Below are 16,903 nucleotides of genomic sequence, written 5' to 3'. Positions count from 1 at the left end.
CACGCCCACTGCTGCACTTGTCACCTTACCAGTATTTTACACTTAGGAAAGGGGAGGCACACGTGACTGGGTGAGGAAAAGAATTTACTTTCCAAGTTGTGACCCAGCACATAAAGCCAAGTGTGTCTGGAAAGGTAAAAACACGTTTACACCGAGCCTGGCCTGGCCTGCTGGTGGATGCGTTTGATCGATGCAATGTTTCAGGAAAAAGGAATTGGAACCAGGCTTAAAGACCAGCTTGCCAGCCTTGCTGTGCCATTCGCCCACAAGCCCCTCTGGAGCAGGAGAGCACGTCCCTCTCGTCTCTCTGCAGGGGCGTTCCTTGGAGCAGGGCTGCAGCAAAGCAGAGTCAGCACAGTCACATGTTAAGAATTTTAAAATTCTACTCTGAAGACACCATCTGACAAAAGGAAGCATCATTCTTTTGGGGTTATCGCTGAAAATCTGCAGGACCTGTAACAAAATGCATGACGAACTAACTGCATGTCAGTTTTACCAACAAAGGATACAGGTCTAAGCCTGGTGTGAGGAGAATTTAATGGAGCTTATTTACAAACCAGGAGGGGAGAAACTGCATCGGTGAAGGTAAACAGCCTAGACACCTCACAATACTGGCCCACATCATATTCTTTAATATCTAAAAGTAAAAAAATATGGCCCATTCCCACTGCCCTCCCCCCCATGATATTTACAAGTAAAATCAGCCAAGATGATACATAAAGAAGATACACAGGCAGCCTGTGCTCTCAGTCTCAGTTTGGTTTCTCCATCTTCTTGCTGACAGACTCCTTTATTGCTTGGGACACTGACCAGACCTCAGCAGTACTGTCTGTGCCCTCCTGGATGGTGGCACAGCAAACAGCAGTGAGGCTTCGGCAAGCTCCTGTATGTTTTGCTGCACGCTAAATGGCCCACAAAAAAAAAGGATGACAGGATGTATCATGTATATTTACAGTCAGCCACTCTTTTCAGCGCGTGTTCCACTGCAAGAGAATCCAGCATCTGCTGTTTAAGTTGAAAACTGTCAGCGTTCCCATTTGGCACAGAAGTAACTTTACATCTGTGGACTGCAGTGAAACCAGAGAGATCCCAGATGTGAAAATCATGCACTTACGGAAAGGAACCGCACGTTCCACCTTGGAACATCAACAGCCTTGTGCACTCACAGAAGGAAAACACACAATTACAGCTTAAAAAATGCCACAAACATTTTGTAAATAAACCAGGCTTCATTGCTCTTAGAAATAATACTATGCCAGTTCCAAATTCGGCTGAAGCCTGCTGGGCACAAACTGGAAGGTAAGAGCGTGTAGCATGCTGCTTCTGAACACGCCAGGAGGTTGAGTGGAGGAGTCCTTGCAAAGGAATGCAGCAAATAAAGGTAAGACATATGGAAACATACGCAGGAACAGGAACACAGTCTAGGAGACCCAGGCAATTCCAATACTATGCTTGCAATGAGGTGCTGCTGTTCACAGTATGGAAGTCATCTGACAGCAGCTGCAGCGTAGGAATTAGTCATCGATAGTTGGCAACCAGAAGGCCTACAAAAGAGGAAGGAAAGAACATCTTTTCCAGAGCAGAAACAAATCTCTCCTACAGCACACTGTAGGAGCTGATCACTGCTACCTTCTACAAGCACACAGGCAGAGACTACCAAATAGGCAGCAACACCCTCCCACCAGTCTAAGGTTACAATCCTTGCTTACGCTGGTTTGGTTTGCATTGCACTGCACGTTCTCCAGAGCAAGCCAGTCTTACACAAACTGCAAACGCCAGCCGTGTACAGTGATCTAAAGAACTCATACTTCTGCATGCGCATTCATTCACTGCTCTGCTTTCATGTACGTGTTCAGACACTGGCTCGCCAGGTGTGCTGCCCTACATATCTACCTGACAGGTAAGGTGCAATCAAGGCATAGCAGACAAGGGCCTGACTCTCATCAAAGCCCAAAGAAATACTCATCAGTGGCCCTGAGCATTCTCAGACTCATTTCTAAAAGGGTCAGCACCTCATTGAGCTAGGAGGAACTTGTTAAAACACTTTCCTTACCATATTGGAACATGCACTAGCGAAAGTCATGAATTTTGGATTGAACTGCAGACAGGTAATAGGACCTGTGTGTTTCCCATCCAGCACAGCCACCTTCATCCCACTTTCCCCATTCCAAACATGAATCTTCCCATCCTCTGAACCTGCAGGCAGGAGCAGAAAACAAGACACACAAGATACATTGCAGAGGTCAGCAGGGAAACGAAGAACATAACCTTTTCTGGCAGAGAACTGTACAAACAAGCAAGCCTCATCTTCATAGCTGAACCTTTCAAATTCTCAAAGTATCACTAGGGTATTTACAAAACATCACCAGAGTTTACACACCTGTATCCAAGCAGCAGGTTTATTTCTTTGCACTGCAGAGACTCAACTATGCGACAGAGTGCAATGCTATTCTGGCAAAGGGGTTAACAACTACGGTCACTCAGTAGAAACGGAGAGCTGACACCACCCAGCTAAGGAGCAAAGACCCTTGCCAACTTGCACTGATGTGTGAGAGGCCAAAAGCTGGGTGTAAGAGTCACTGTTCACACAAGTTCTCAGTTCAGACACAGAAGGAGATAAATATTCCACTTGGCAGGCACGGAATCAAATCAAAGGCTCCACCATTGAAGGTAACCAGATTTTAATGCACTATGCCAAACACCAGAAGCTTCACTGGAGATGTTGACTCTCCAACATTGCTACAACAGGACAGGTTTTTCAATTTACAACGGCATTTTGCAAACTCTGAGGCTGGGCACGTAATGTTTTTATAATTCAATTCTGCTTTAGGCTCATTTTCAATAGGATTCTTAATAAAAATGCAAGGAATTTTCTTCTGCTTCTGTACTTATATGCATGGGCTTTCAAAGAGGAAAAATTAAGAAGCACAAGTTACAACTTAACCACATGTAAAAACTGAACAGAAGCGTTTTGGAACTTCTTCTACTCTAGTTTTCATTTGGAAGGGCACAACAGGAAAGTAAATATGTGCACTAACGTGCTCTCCAGAGACAGACTAAACAAAGAACCCCACCCCTCTTCTCTGCAATCAGGAAGTTCTCAGCCAGAACAAAAAAAAAACTTTTGCCAAGATCATCACTCATCCAGGAAAAATGAGGATCCAGATACCAATTACCACACAAAGTTAAACATATTTGACGTACCACCCATGTAATTAAGAACAAAAAGAAAGTGCTAAGAAAGGGCAGCATCAGATGCATCTGACTTGTGTTCATGGCTCCTGTTGGGCAGCAGAGTGTAGCAGAGGGACTGAAGTGCTCGCCTTGGGGTGCCCAAACTGTAGCACCAGACTTTACAGGTGTGGCAACTGCTTCTTGCCACCCGCTTCACTCAAGAGTCCTTCCTACAAGGGGTGAGGAAGGGGGCCTGGGCCAGAGGAATCATACACTGGGAGCCATCAGGCTGATGCCTACTGCTTCTATCAAGGGTTAAGCACGGCTTGTTCCACAGACATGGTGGTTTACAAGAGCCACAAAAAAAAAAAACAGCATGTCAGCAGAGCAGGAATGTCCCTGAGGTGTACAAATGCCCCAGGCTACGAGACCAATCGCCCAAGCACAGACAGGTGCCTTGCTCATCAGATAATGGAGGGCAGCCCCAAAACTCTTTGAGGCAGCACACAAGCAGAACGTAACCACGGGGTGAGGATCACTGACACAAATGATGTGACAGGTCTCCATGCATTACAACAGTTTGCTGGTTTCTCATCTTTTTTGGAATAGCATTCATATATAAAGGAAAAAGTAAAAGCCTTCTTGCAGGCTCTTTTACATTTCAGTCCAGAAAATACTGAGTGAACTAACAAAATAGAAAACTGCCAATGCAAAGAAAGGTTACAGCTGCATTGTATTATTTAAATACATTCTGCTTCCCAATAGATACAACTGTAGTCCCACATAACACATCTAATTTCAAAGCACTGCAATTCTTTCCAAGGAGAATTACCTTACCTATCATGATGAACTGAGAGTCTGGTGTGAATGATGCCTCCAGCGTGACAGCCTTACTATTGTTGTAACCCTATGGCACAAAACAGGAGAACATGTAGTAGGAGAGCACATCCACAGTAATCTCACAACCAAAGGGCACCTGCTCCCAAAACCAACACCAAGTTTCCAGCAGGGAACACAGGCAACATGCTCACCCCAAACGTATGCAGGATAGCTCCTTTAAAGGCATCGATCAGTCGAATGAACCCTCCATTAGTCGATATGAGGATGAGTTTACCATCATTACTGAACTTCAGGCCTGTCCACTCACACGTTCGATCATACTGCATCTTAAACGTAGCAAACGGCCCCTTCAAAGAAAAAATGAAAAAGCTGAATATTTTTCAAAAGAAAATCTTCAGTCCTAAGATACCAAAGGAAAGTATCACGGCAAAAACATGCCACTCCATGTGTAAGTTTCAAAGTAGTATGAATCCACAGCTTCCATAGTGAAAGAGAGCCACAGTAGGGTGTTTCAATACCCGATAGTCCCATACTCTATCACATTCAACAGTAGAAATTAATTTAAGGTAGAATAATTTTTCAAACAATGCTGCTAATTGAAATTAGAGGAAGAGCTTGAGCCAGTGTTATCGTCATCTGACCTTCTGAAAAACATGGAGCTAAATATGCTCAGTGCTTAGCTAGTTCAGCTGCCCACCCAGTTAGTTTCCTTTGAAACTTCCATCATTTCTGACAATTCTGGCTCCATCTTTGCCAATGTTCATCCAGAATAAGAAGCAAGGAGAAAAAATCTGAAACACCAAAACCCAATAACAACAAAGAGCCTAAACAGGAGTCTGGAACAGGTTAAAGAGTCAGCACAAGTAAACTTTATAATTGGTTCAAGAGTGGATTTCAGGATTTGGTGACAGCACGTACTTGCCTCAGTCTGCAAGATACATACTTAGTGAAAGCTCTCTAGGTGCCAAGTAGGCACCCCAGACAATAACCTGGGCTAAACAAATCCAGCCTCTGAGCACTGAGTTTAGATTACTTTTTGCAAGCTAAAAAGCATTATAATTGAAGTTAGGGTAGCTCACCTTGTCAAAAGAACGGAGATCGTAAAGCTTCACCATTTCAGAATTGACTCCAGCAGCAAAATCAACCCTTCTGGGTCAAAGGAACACACAGGCTTCCCCTGGAGATGCATTAAACCCTGGAAAATAGAAGTCCAAATTGTTTTGCAGAACTGATGCTCACATTTCTACCACCATCCTTTGAGCTCCCTGTGAGCAGGACAGTAGCCTATAGGCAGAGCAAATTAATTTCAACTGCAAATACTGAGGTTTTAGAAAGGTTCAGAACTCAGCTTTTCAAAAGCAACTCTGACTACTTCAGGTCATCATATGGAGCTTCTAGTTTGCTGCAATGACAAAGTTTACATCAGAACAAACCAAGATCCTGTTTGAGCTGTCACCCACCCAAAAAGTACCCAGAGAAAGAAGGATGATGTGGCTGTACTAATAACCACACCAGACAGCACCACAAAACTCTGCTGCTGGGATTGATAGCAACGCCCCACCGATTACGGTTGTGAAGGAGGGGAAAAAAAGGTAATTTGAAATCAAGTAGAAACAGCTCCAGTGAACACCACTGCTGAACTTTCCACGCCTGTTTAATGAAAACTCATACCTTCTGGAAGCCATCGGACCTTACATATTAAAATTGACAGATTAATATCAATGCTTATTTTTAATGTCAACTTCTCCTTAACTCACATACTAGAAAAGGCTTGATAAAATCTGGTAAAAGACAAAAAAATATATCATTTTCTGCATCCTGACTGGCAGGCCTGTGCACATTAGCCAAATGTCTTTACGTAACTGCATGCACATAAATAAGAACACATCTTTGATTAAATCAACAATACATTTAGGAAGTTTCTGCATTTCTGAAACACTGTTGTTCTTTAGAGAAGTCTTGAGACCTTACTGCTTCTCTCTTCTTTCCAGTTCAGGTCAGTTTTCCCTGTTATCTCTGAAGGCTAGGCAGTAAGCTAGCCAACAGTGTCCTCCCAAGGGAGACATCTCTGGTTTCCTGGTAACATTTTCAGGCACTATGGCTGCCATCTAGCGGGAAAATTGAAAATCACAAGTAACACCTCAACCTGTTTCCCAAACTTTGCTGGATACAGCTTCCAGTTACAAGTCCCAGTTTTATCATTCCTACAACTTCAGGCATTAGCATAAATCACAGAACTGCTACTGAATTTACAACCCTCTCTCATCTGTAGCAACTTTGAGATTGAGATTTAACCCAAGGGAAACTTACAGACCGGCATTAAAGGCATACTCCCAGAAAAAGGCAAAATTACGATTTCTTGTCAGAAAAAGCTTGCATTTAAGACAGGTAAAACCATTCTGTAAGAAATGTAACCTTTTCTTCCTTTTGCATTCACAGTTAAGTCATCTGGAATAAGTGGATAGCCCTCTCTCATAAGCAAAACAGTCCCAGTGAGATGGGAAAAGATGAGAGCACAACATGTCCAGAGATAGGGACAAAACAGCTCTTCACCAATAAAGGCGGAGATTCTACTCCTAGTCTTTCATTCCTGCCCCTGCTACCAGCTCTGTTACTTTTCTCAGCCCACACAAGCCTGCTTCCACTAAAAAAAGTACAGTAAACTATTCCAGTAAAACAAATATATAAAAACAAATAGGGTTTTGCCTTTCTAGCAAGTGAAATCTGCTCACAAACAGGTCTGATGAACAACAAAGGTAATGCAAGGAGGGGCAGACCATATGGCTGTTGTGTTACTTTAAATCATTGGCTTTTCATCAAATTTAATTGCATCAAGGCATCAATTTAAAACACAAACACACTATAAACACTCAGATAAAATGCATCTCCCAGTCCCCTTCTGCTGCCATTCCCAACCCAGGAGAGATGTCAGCTAAGAGAGAACACTCTCTGCATAGCATAGCAACCTGATGAACAAGCTGATGACACCCATCTCTCCTCTTGTTTCATCAGCTGTGGGTGCTATTTCTTGCTCTTCCCAGCGTCTCTGCAGCAGAGACATAGGTGACAGTGAGTGGTGCTACACAATGCGACATACATATTTCACAGAGATTTGTGATCAAGGCTCCTTTGGCATTCCAGGAAGGTGTCAACACGAAATCAGCAGCATAAGTTTCTGGCAATATTTTTGTTTTATAACAAGCACACATCCATTTTTCATCCTTCTAACTGAAAATGCAACACATTATGCACATGAATTTGATATCCTACCTGGCAATTTGGAGAGCGGAGATCCCAAAGTCGAATAGTTTTATCCAGGGATCCAGAAATAAAAGTATCATCCACTGGAGACATTGAAAGAGCAACCACTCTGCAACACAGAAGACCACATGCATCAGAGACACACAGAAGCCTGTCCTACCCCCAGCAGTTGTGTACAAGCTCATCATTGCCATGAACAGTTCTACAAAGCAAAAACCAGAGTGAATCTGAGTATAACATAACTCAAGCTCAATACAATCATTATTCCAATCTCTCCTGTACTGTCCCCAAGCCACATCTTACCTTTTTGTATGCCCTGGGAAATACCGAATGTATTTGTTGTCATGCAGGGAGAGGTATCGGATTGTATCTGAAACCATAAACAAACCATAAGCTTTATTATACCATAAACTCAACATTATCTAAAAGCAATCAGTAAACTTGCTCCCCACAGCAAGAGCAGTCTTGCCACAGTGAGTAAATCTGGTCATTTGATTTCAACTCAGACTTCGAAACACAATCAAGTTAGAAACAGACAGAAAGTGACTTGGTTTCCAAGGCAGTGCACCAGGAAAGATACTTCCCACAGTGTGAAGTCATATTACATCTTAAAGACAAACTGTCATGTGAGTTATACTAGTTAACTTCAAAGTTGCTAAAATTTAAGTACCAGTAGGTTTTATTCTATTATTCTCACAAAACAGAGAGTACTAAATTTACAAATCTGACACTACTTTTTTTTTTTTTTGGCTATACAGCACGAATTTTCCTGTCTTACCTAGGTATGCATCCAGCAAGTAAGTCTCAAACTAAACAGTGAGCATAGGAAAAGTGTGAATTCTAGCATTTAGCCATAGAAGATTTAAAAAGATGAACTTCAAAGCCAGGACAAGACCATTAAAAAGTAGAAAATCTGTCTTTTTTTAATCTGACAATCAAGAGCTACACACATTCTCTGCGCTTTGAGCAGTTAAGCTTTGAGAAGACAGAATAGTAATCTAAACCTTAATCCACTTAAAGCGATTTTTAAAATATATTGAATAAATCAGAGCAGCACTACATTTCCCAAGTGGTAATTTTATTCTTAGTATAGATGATCAGAATTTTGGAAGATACTGTTAAGACTTTCTCCCAAGATTAAAAGAAATCCTTGTAAGAGGAAACAATTACTAAAGTACAAAAGCCACTCCTTAATCTTTATGTGCAGATCCATCTGAGTGATGAAACATGAAGAGCACAAGGTACACCTCTGATATCTGAAAGCAGCATCAGCAAAATCCCTTCTCACATCAGTTAGGGGACACGAGTTTAAGATACTGCTAGATGAGACTGGCATTATACACCCGCACCATACAGTGCCAAGAGACTCCGTACTGCTGTAACAACAAGTCCTGCTGAGGCTCCAAAGATAAACTTAGGGAAAAGCACATTTTTACTTTTGGCTCGGAAGAACGAGAGCCAACAGGATGCAATATGCACAGAGCATTTTAACACTCATAAGAGCTACTGTGTTCAGAATTTTTTGAAAGGCTCATTCAGTAAAATTTCGTTTCTGTGAAAAAATGATGAAGTTACCATTTTGCCTGAGGTTTCACGTCAAGCTGATACCAGAGTTCTAGACCACTCTCCAGTATTTGACAAGAAAGCTAAAGCTGGCTGACCAAGCTGGAAACATGATGCTGGTGACACACCATTCTGAAAGGCTCTAAGTGACCCGAGGTGACTATCCAACACATAAATCCCCAACACCAGTGTCACATCGTATCGTGGCTAGAACCAATATGCCTCAAGCATGCTGTGGAGACACATCTCTAGTTTGTCCCGCAAGAACTGTCGTTACCTGATTACCGACGTATCCATGCAGAATTTCATCTTCCTTTGCTAAAGAGGAAGCACTGGGGAACTGTGATCCTTTGTGATCCTTTTTGTTGGCAGTGCTCTGTCCCAGGCAAGGCAGTGGCCTGTACAGTTATCTCCTGTACCGGGTGGTATCATAGACCCTCAAACTGTACAAACTACTACCTCAGCCTGGAATCAGGCAAGAAGAACTAGGTTCAGCGGTCTTGAGGAGATCTTCAGAAGTGAACTGTTAGCAACTCCAACACATAAAAAAATGCTTGAGAGCAAGCACCAGCACTCCTATAACATGTTCCTGGGTTAATTTTCCCTCCCAATAACTGTGCAACAGGTTAAATACAATGCACCTTGCCCAAGACTGCAGGCATTAGGGACTACAGAGTATCTGGACCGCTACAGAGCACACTGCTGGTTTTATTAGGCTTATGGTTTGTAACAGCAACAAATACTTTCACATTCTTTTTCTTTTCTTCAAATATTTATCATAATGCTACCCTGCAGAATGAAGACTCTTAAATTTTAGTTCCTCAAATGCTTACCAGTGCTTATAAACAAAAACTCACAGCTCAAAATGGCATTAAAAATGGTTCATTAAATTGTTAATTGTTAATTAAATAACAGTCAAGTCAGAAATGTGACATAACAAAGTAATAATTTAGTAGGCTGTGAAACACACTAAGGAGGCAAGTGCTTGCCGTCACACTTTTAATCCTTTCACACCATTAAATCTAATTCCATTGGAAACTTCCTTGTTCCTCTAGTTCCAGGCCCAGCTTGTTCTAGTTTAACCTGACTTCCTAATTCTTAACTTCCATCTGCTCTAAATTTGTACTCTTAAATTCCTTAAGTAACCTAGCACACATCACAAGGCATCAGTATCTCTACTCTCAAGCTCCATCTCTGCAAAGGAAAAAACAAAACCAAACCACTATTCCAGAAATGATTATGACTTTACAAATACAACTTTAAAACTCATTTATAAAGCACTGTGCTAAGACACTTGTTCAGTGAAAAACTCTCAGACACTGGCTACAACAAACAAAACTGATAAAATTTGACATGAACACTAGCTGTCTCCAACTTTAGGAAGAATTAATGTGCCTATCTGTGCCAGTTTTTAAATTTGAATTTTAAATTAAACTCAAATACATTAATAGAGAGCCTGTCACAAAGCCCTAGAAGCCCTTCGATCTCACTGATGTACAGAGTGTAACTATTACAGACACTAACTGTGGAGAAACGGCGTGAAAATGGGTGTTCTGTCTATTACATGGGAAAAAGAGATTAATAGAAGCAAAACTAATCTCAGAAGAGCTCTGTGACCTCCTCCAGGCTTGGCTGGTGATCTGCTGAGTTACCTGAACTTCCTGCCCTCCCTGCTGCATACGGAGAATGGAAAATCATTCCCTTCCTTTGCAGTTGACTTGTGTGTGTACCAGACAGAGCTCCAGTGTTTATCCCACCTTCTGGCCACATGCTCCTTCGACCTCTTTTCAATACGTAAGAAATTAAGGCACAGAGGCTGACTGACACCACTGGTGTCAAACAGCAAAGTGAACAGCAGAATCAAGAACCCAACTTTTATGGCATTAGCAATGTTTAATCCCTTAGTTATTGCAGCAATGAACAAAACTCACATCAGGACGCTCAAGGGAATATCACCAAGTTGTGCATTAGAGTTGAACATTAATTCTCTGTCTCTGACAGCGTGTTTATCACTGAAAAGTTGCTATAATTTTTTCCCAGCTCTTTAGAGTTATTTATTCAGGCATGTAGTTTTCAGTGTAAGGAGATTAAATACGCTCAACTCCAGTGGATCACTTACCATCTATTTTGTTGGAGCTGTACACGACAGTGTTGGCAGCATGTGTGTACCTGATGAGGTCCACTCCATACTTCTTACTGTACAACGTTCTCTTTGGTCTGTGAGAAGGAAGCAGAAACAATTGCACTCACTGCAACAAAAAGTTCAAACTGAAAATCATCACATTAACAAGGCCTGTTTTCATTGAGATATTACAAGATTGTTTCAATTAGTCAGATGTTTTTATACCAAGAAAGAAAAGCTTGTGTATTTGATTTTCAAATAAGCACCCTTGGTGCTTTCTCCAAGACCATTCCTAAGGCTTGAGGAGTTCCCTGTAACACCTGCAAAATGCACTTATTTGTCTCCTCCAGAAATTCTTTTTCTCAGGATGTCTACTTTAAAAGACTGTGAGAAGCTAGCATAACGAGCCCTAATGTCAAGCAGCACTGCGTCCTCGTTCCCTTGCCCATCCAAATCTCTAATTCATATGCTGCTTATTTTAGATTGAGAATAATTTATCTTTTTTTCTATGTTACTTCAAAGCCTAGAACAGGGCGTCTCATTCAGAATAGGCCTTCTTGGAATTAACACAAACCTGTACACATACCAGTAGTCTATAAAAGCAATGGTAACACAGGGACTCTCAAACTACTGGAGGATTATATTCACATCCTATCTTAATTAAAGCATGAAACTCAAACGTAACATTTTGCAACAGAATTAAAGACATTCTAGTGAGAGTGAAGACAACATACAAAACTGGATTTTTAGGGGTCTGGCAAGCAAGTGATGTACTGCAATACTAGAAATTTAAACTGCAAAGTAAACTTAGAAGTAGCTGGTGAAGAAATGTATCTTTTTTCAGCAGCAGTGCCTGTTTAAGCAGTGCAAGGTTTCCACCACCCTCCTTCCTCAGCTGAGGTAGCACAGTGGTTTCAAAGCTGGGCAGTCAACCAATAGGGGTACCGATCAACACCAGAAATCACAGAATCTCTTCCGGGAGTTATTTTTAATTCAGAAACACCTAACTCTGGTTATTACACAGGCCTACAAAATATTTTGCCAACACAGACCAAAGACAACGTCATGGGAATGGAAACAAACAGCAGGAGTGGTCTAAATCAATACCACTGCCAAAAGAAAAGTTTATCAGACCACACCCTCAGCCAAGGTATTTCTAAAATGCTCAACTTCTTCCTTGTTTTCATTAGCCTGAAATTGACAGACTCAAACTAGAGCATGAGCTGGAGGCTTTTCATATCCAAACGAAAATAGACATTCATTCTTACACATTAACTCTCAAATAGCAGAAGCCACAGGGCTTTGACTTCAAACGAACTTGCTGGGGACAATCTTCCATTAACTGAAAGCCAATACAGCAAGTGTAATTAAAACCACTTAGACCAAATCTCAACAGATTCTTCCTCAGTTCCTCCAGTAGATTTAAAAATCAATTTTCAGATGCAAACATGCTGCAAACTGAAAACAACACATTAATATAAATTTAGGCACCAAAATTCTGTAACATTATGCCTGACATACTTCCTCATACTGCTCTCTGTAGTTACCTCAGCTATGCTGTTGACCGAATTGGAAAAAAAAAAACAAAAACAAAACAAAGAACCAAGAAAAAACCCACCAACCTCAAAATATACTAAGACTCTCATGCCTACGCTGGCTCTTCCTTACCTATGAAAAGTTTAAAGCTTAGAAGCTCTGTTCGGAATAACTGAATGTACACCAAAGAATATACGCAGAGACAATAAAGATCAACAGATGGACAAAAGCACACTTACCAAAAAGAAGGAAATAAAGTACTTTTGAGTTTTAAGAAAGGTGAAGTTTTCATGTAAACTGACACAAGCAGAAACATGTCACTTCACGCAAGACCACCTGCCTGTTCCCAATGACTAAAAACACAAGCCAGAAAACTAAGCTTTATATATTTTTAAACAAATCACAATCACCAAACATAATTCCAAGTTTAAGGTTAATCTATCCGGCCCACTTGCAAATCAAGCAATATCGCTGAAGAAAAACGCTTTACCCGATCACAGTCAGACCTGCCATAAAGAGGAAACAAAACACAGGCGAGGTTTGGAATAACATCTGTGCCTTGGTGTGAACCACGACTGCTGCAGGAAAAACCATCCTCCAAACCCAGGCTCGCTGGTAAGCGGGAGGCAAGATCCATCACCTCTTTATTTTTTACAAATAATACACAATTGGTATACACCAAAATACAAGCTAAACCTTCGTCAGGCCACCATCACATCATACCAGGGTTACAAATTTGCAGCCGCAAGCCTCCTGCTCCCAGCTTGAAGGACTGCTGCACATCCCAACATGCAACTCCCTTCTAAAAGTTTAGAGAGCTCGTTCTCAAGCCCCAACAGACACAGGGGAGCCTCTCGGTCATGTTTTTGAGCCAGTCTATTCTGGGGGTATTCAGTGATGCAGAATGGGTTAAAAAAAACAACAATTATTTAGTTGTTTACACATTTTGAAATGGAAGTGGAATCTCGCATCCAAAATTACTGGATGCTCAAATTTTTTGAAAGCTCAAATTTTTCAAGCTTGCCTAAGCTCAGAATATACATAATAAGGGAATCTGTGTTTCAAGGAGATAATCTTGTCCTGTTAGCCCTTGGCTACACATCCCTGTTTAAACTCTCCTGACACTTTTAGAAACGGAAGTTCACTGAGATGGGCCTTGGTCATACTGGTAAGGACTCTTGTAGCTGCGTGGCTCATTTTAGTACGGCAAAACAAAGTAAACTAGGTGAGAATGTACCTAAAAATACAAATAAACACACTGCATTTTAATTCTAGCAGCAGAACTGCTCATTAACAGGGGCAGGGAAGAAAAAAAAAACAACACCACTAAATTTTGCTACTTGCACATGGGGAAAAGTTTTAACATTCGAGTCATTTGATGAAGTAGGGTATATTATACTGAAACCCAGCAAGCAGAACATTTCCTCCTGGCCATTATATTCATTAGCAATGACATACACAAGAAGGTGAGAGGCCCTTGAAATGGTGGTTTAAGAAAAAAAAAAAAAATTAACTATAGGCCTGAAACTGCCTAATTCCACCATGTCACAACAACAATCACTCACAGATTTGATTTTTCATCTCCACATGAATCTCTATTGACAAAGTAATTCACAGCTAAAACTTCCCAGGTGAGAGAAGTGCTCTTGTGGGTGCTGCATCCCTAGGTACCTCCAAAAATCACAGTTATACTTTTAAGTCCATTGATAGTACATGAGAAACTTTCAAATTAATTTTATAACCAAGTAATGCATCCTGAAGCAGGAGTTACCTTGATGAAACTCCTCTCAGTGCCCTGTAGCACTGCAGTAGATGACCATCGATCTTCTACATTTAACTTAATTAAAGAAAACTCTTTGATTGTAAAGTATACACCGGGACTAGATGGACAGACCAAATGCCTCCCAATCCATCAAACAATTCTTCAAAAGTTTGAAAGGGGAAGAGCAATCAATCGCATCTGCATTAACATCACTCGGTGCTCCTACTATTGTATATAATTAGGATCTAGAAGAGAATCCATGGCAGACACCATAGGTATAAAGTTACCATTCTTACATAAATGAAAACTAAATAATTTAAAATAAGAGTTCACTCTATCTGATGGGAAACACCAACTTTAATGTGTAAAGCAATTAAACTCAATGGAAGCGTAAAGTAACATATAATAAGTGGTCTACAAAATTAAGACAATATGCAGGATGCAATCTTTCAAACATAGCAAGTATGATATCTTGGCCTGCTTGAAAAAGGAAGAGGATTAGGAATACCTAGTTTACCAGAAAATATACACGACACTGACACATCTACCTCCTGGTACACCCAAGACATGTCTTTTTCATTCTAGTATTATCCTGTCCTCCTTTATTCTCTCTCCTACAATACACATGCTCATTTTTCTTTCACTTTCTGTATGTATGTTACGCTTTCCAGTCTTGACTTCACAAAAAAAACCCAAGTTACCTCAGAATTACATCTCTACACCAAGAAGCACATGAAAATTAAAACTTAAAATCTAAAAGAATTTAAAGCAGTTAAACGCACGCTTGTACCAACTGAGAAATATTTTAATGGATTAATGACATCAATCGGCTCAATTTGTTCCAACTCTCACAAAATACAAGTGTCTTACATACATTCCAAGACATCAACTGCAAGCGTTACTGGTGGTCTTATTTGCGCATTTTTATCCGCTGAACAAGAGCACCATATATCTCAAGTGCTGTGCAGATTTCTGTGGTTTTATCCATAAAATGGGACAAGCACCGTGGATCAATGAAGGAAGATAAACTGGACAACTCCGTTCAGTGAGAAACACACCCATCTTATATCGTTACCCTTAAGTAACAGAAATTAAAAAACACTTTGATTGATTAAATATAAGTTAAGGCAATGCTCTTTAACTGTGCTTTACAGATAAAAATGCAACTACAGAAAAGGATTTAAGAACAGACGACCACCTTTATATGTTCCCAGACACCACTTAGGAACTAGGTTTTAAGGAAAACACCATCAAGTTTTTAGAAGTTACAGTAAGCACACACCACACCATATTCACCTTTTGGCTTAAAGCATTTGCCCAAGAAGTTACACTCAGACTAGGTTGTATAAACTGGCACATCTGTACACTGCTCACAGCAATTGCTTCTATTTCAATTAGTGAGGCTTAAGCCCAGAGAAGTCAGTTTGCATATCCGTAACAATCGCGAGGCCTGGAAATGCGACCAGTCTCAACCCCTTAAGCCCAACAACTACTTAGTTCTCACAGCAGTGAATTCTCTGACAGTTGGGAAACGACCATCGCTGGCTCCAGCCCACCAGAGACACCCGTAGCGCAGACACAACCATGCTGCTCCCATCTCTGCGCCCCACTTTAATCGTTTACAATCCACCCTCCTCTCCCGTCAGACACCGTCGCAGTTCCACTTGCAAGCCTACGCTAAAAAAGCGACAAAAGCAAAGCTAAAAGCTTGCCAGCCTGCGGACAGACCTGCCACCGCCTCAGCGCAGTCACGCCGGTGCGGAGCCGGGCACGGCTCCTCTCCCAGCGCCCCAACGGGCAGCGGCCAAACCGGCGCCCCTCACCGCCCCATCCTGCCTCAGAAACTCCCCCGGCCCTCCCGAAGGCAGGCATCCCCCCCGGCCCGGCGGGCCAGGCCCGGACCCCGCCACTCACTTGCCCTCCTGGCAGTCGTAGAGAACGATGGAGTCGTCGTCGCTGCTGGAGATGACGGTCTCGCCGTTGGGGCTGAAGTCGAAGCAGTTGATCTTGTCCGAGTTTTCGCGGAAGACCTTGGCCACGCGGAAGCTCCGCAGCACGTTGTCTGTCAGCTTCATCCCGCCGCCGGGCCGGGCCGGGCCGCGCCGAGGGCGGCGGCGCTGAGGGGAGCCGGGCGGGGCTCCGGGCGGCGGCGGGAGCGGACGGGCAGGGCCTTGAGGGGTCGCGGAGATCACCGGAGGGCGGGCGGAGGCGGCGGGCCGGGGCGGGCGGCGCCCTCAGGCTGGGCTCGGCCCGCTCAGGCCACGGAGAGGCGGCTCCTCCTCATTGTGTCCGCCATCTTGCTGCTCCGGCAACGGCAGGGGGCGGCGCGCGGGGCACCCTGGGAAGGTGGGGCGGGGGCGCACGCTCGGCCGCTGCGGAGCGTCAGGGGAGCTCGGCGGCGGGGGGGGGGGGGGGGGGGGGGGGGCGGAGCGTGCGCACGGCCTGCTGGGATTGAGGCGGGCGCAGCAGGGGAGGGTGGGCCGCGCCCGGCGGCCATATTGAGTGTGGCAGGAAAGGGCTGCCCTCCTCCGGCCCGGGGGGCCTGTCAGCCTCCCCGCCCCTCGCGGGGTCCGCCGTGGGAAGGGGCGACCGAGGGCAAGGCCAGACGGCTGCGGCGGGGCTGGGCTGTCGTTACCCACCCACCC

General features: G+C 42.9%; 1 protein-coding gene across 1 annotated transcript; it reads right to left on the bottom strand.

Annotated features, from left to right (window-relative positions):
- Positions 1–142: 142 nt before the first annotated feature.
- On the bottom strand, positions 143–16,349 carry WDR82 (WD repeat domain 82). Its single transcript, XM_009986168.2, is given in 10 exon segments — positions 143–1,544; positions 2,054–2,196; positions 4,012–4,081; positions 4,206–4,361; positions 5,094–5,155; positions 5,158–5,209; positions 7,285–7,384; positions 7,579–7,645; positions 10,958–11,055; positions 16,173–16,349. Coding segments are annotated over 10 exon segments (939 nt in total). The 5' UTR covers positions 16,334–16,349; the 3' UTR covers positions 143–1,514.
- Positions 16,350–16,903: the final 554 nt, after the last annotated feature.

This window comes from Tauraco erythrolophus, chromosome 12, assembly GCF_009769465.1.
Source record: "Tauraco erythrolophus isolate bTauEry1 chromosome 12, bTauEry1.pri, whole genome shotgun sequence".
NCBI lineage: Eukaryota > Metazoa > Chordata > Aves > Musophagiformes > Musophagidae > Tauraco > Tauraco erythrolophus.
This window is presented reverse-complemented; position numbering and strand designations above follow the sequence as displayed.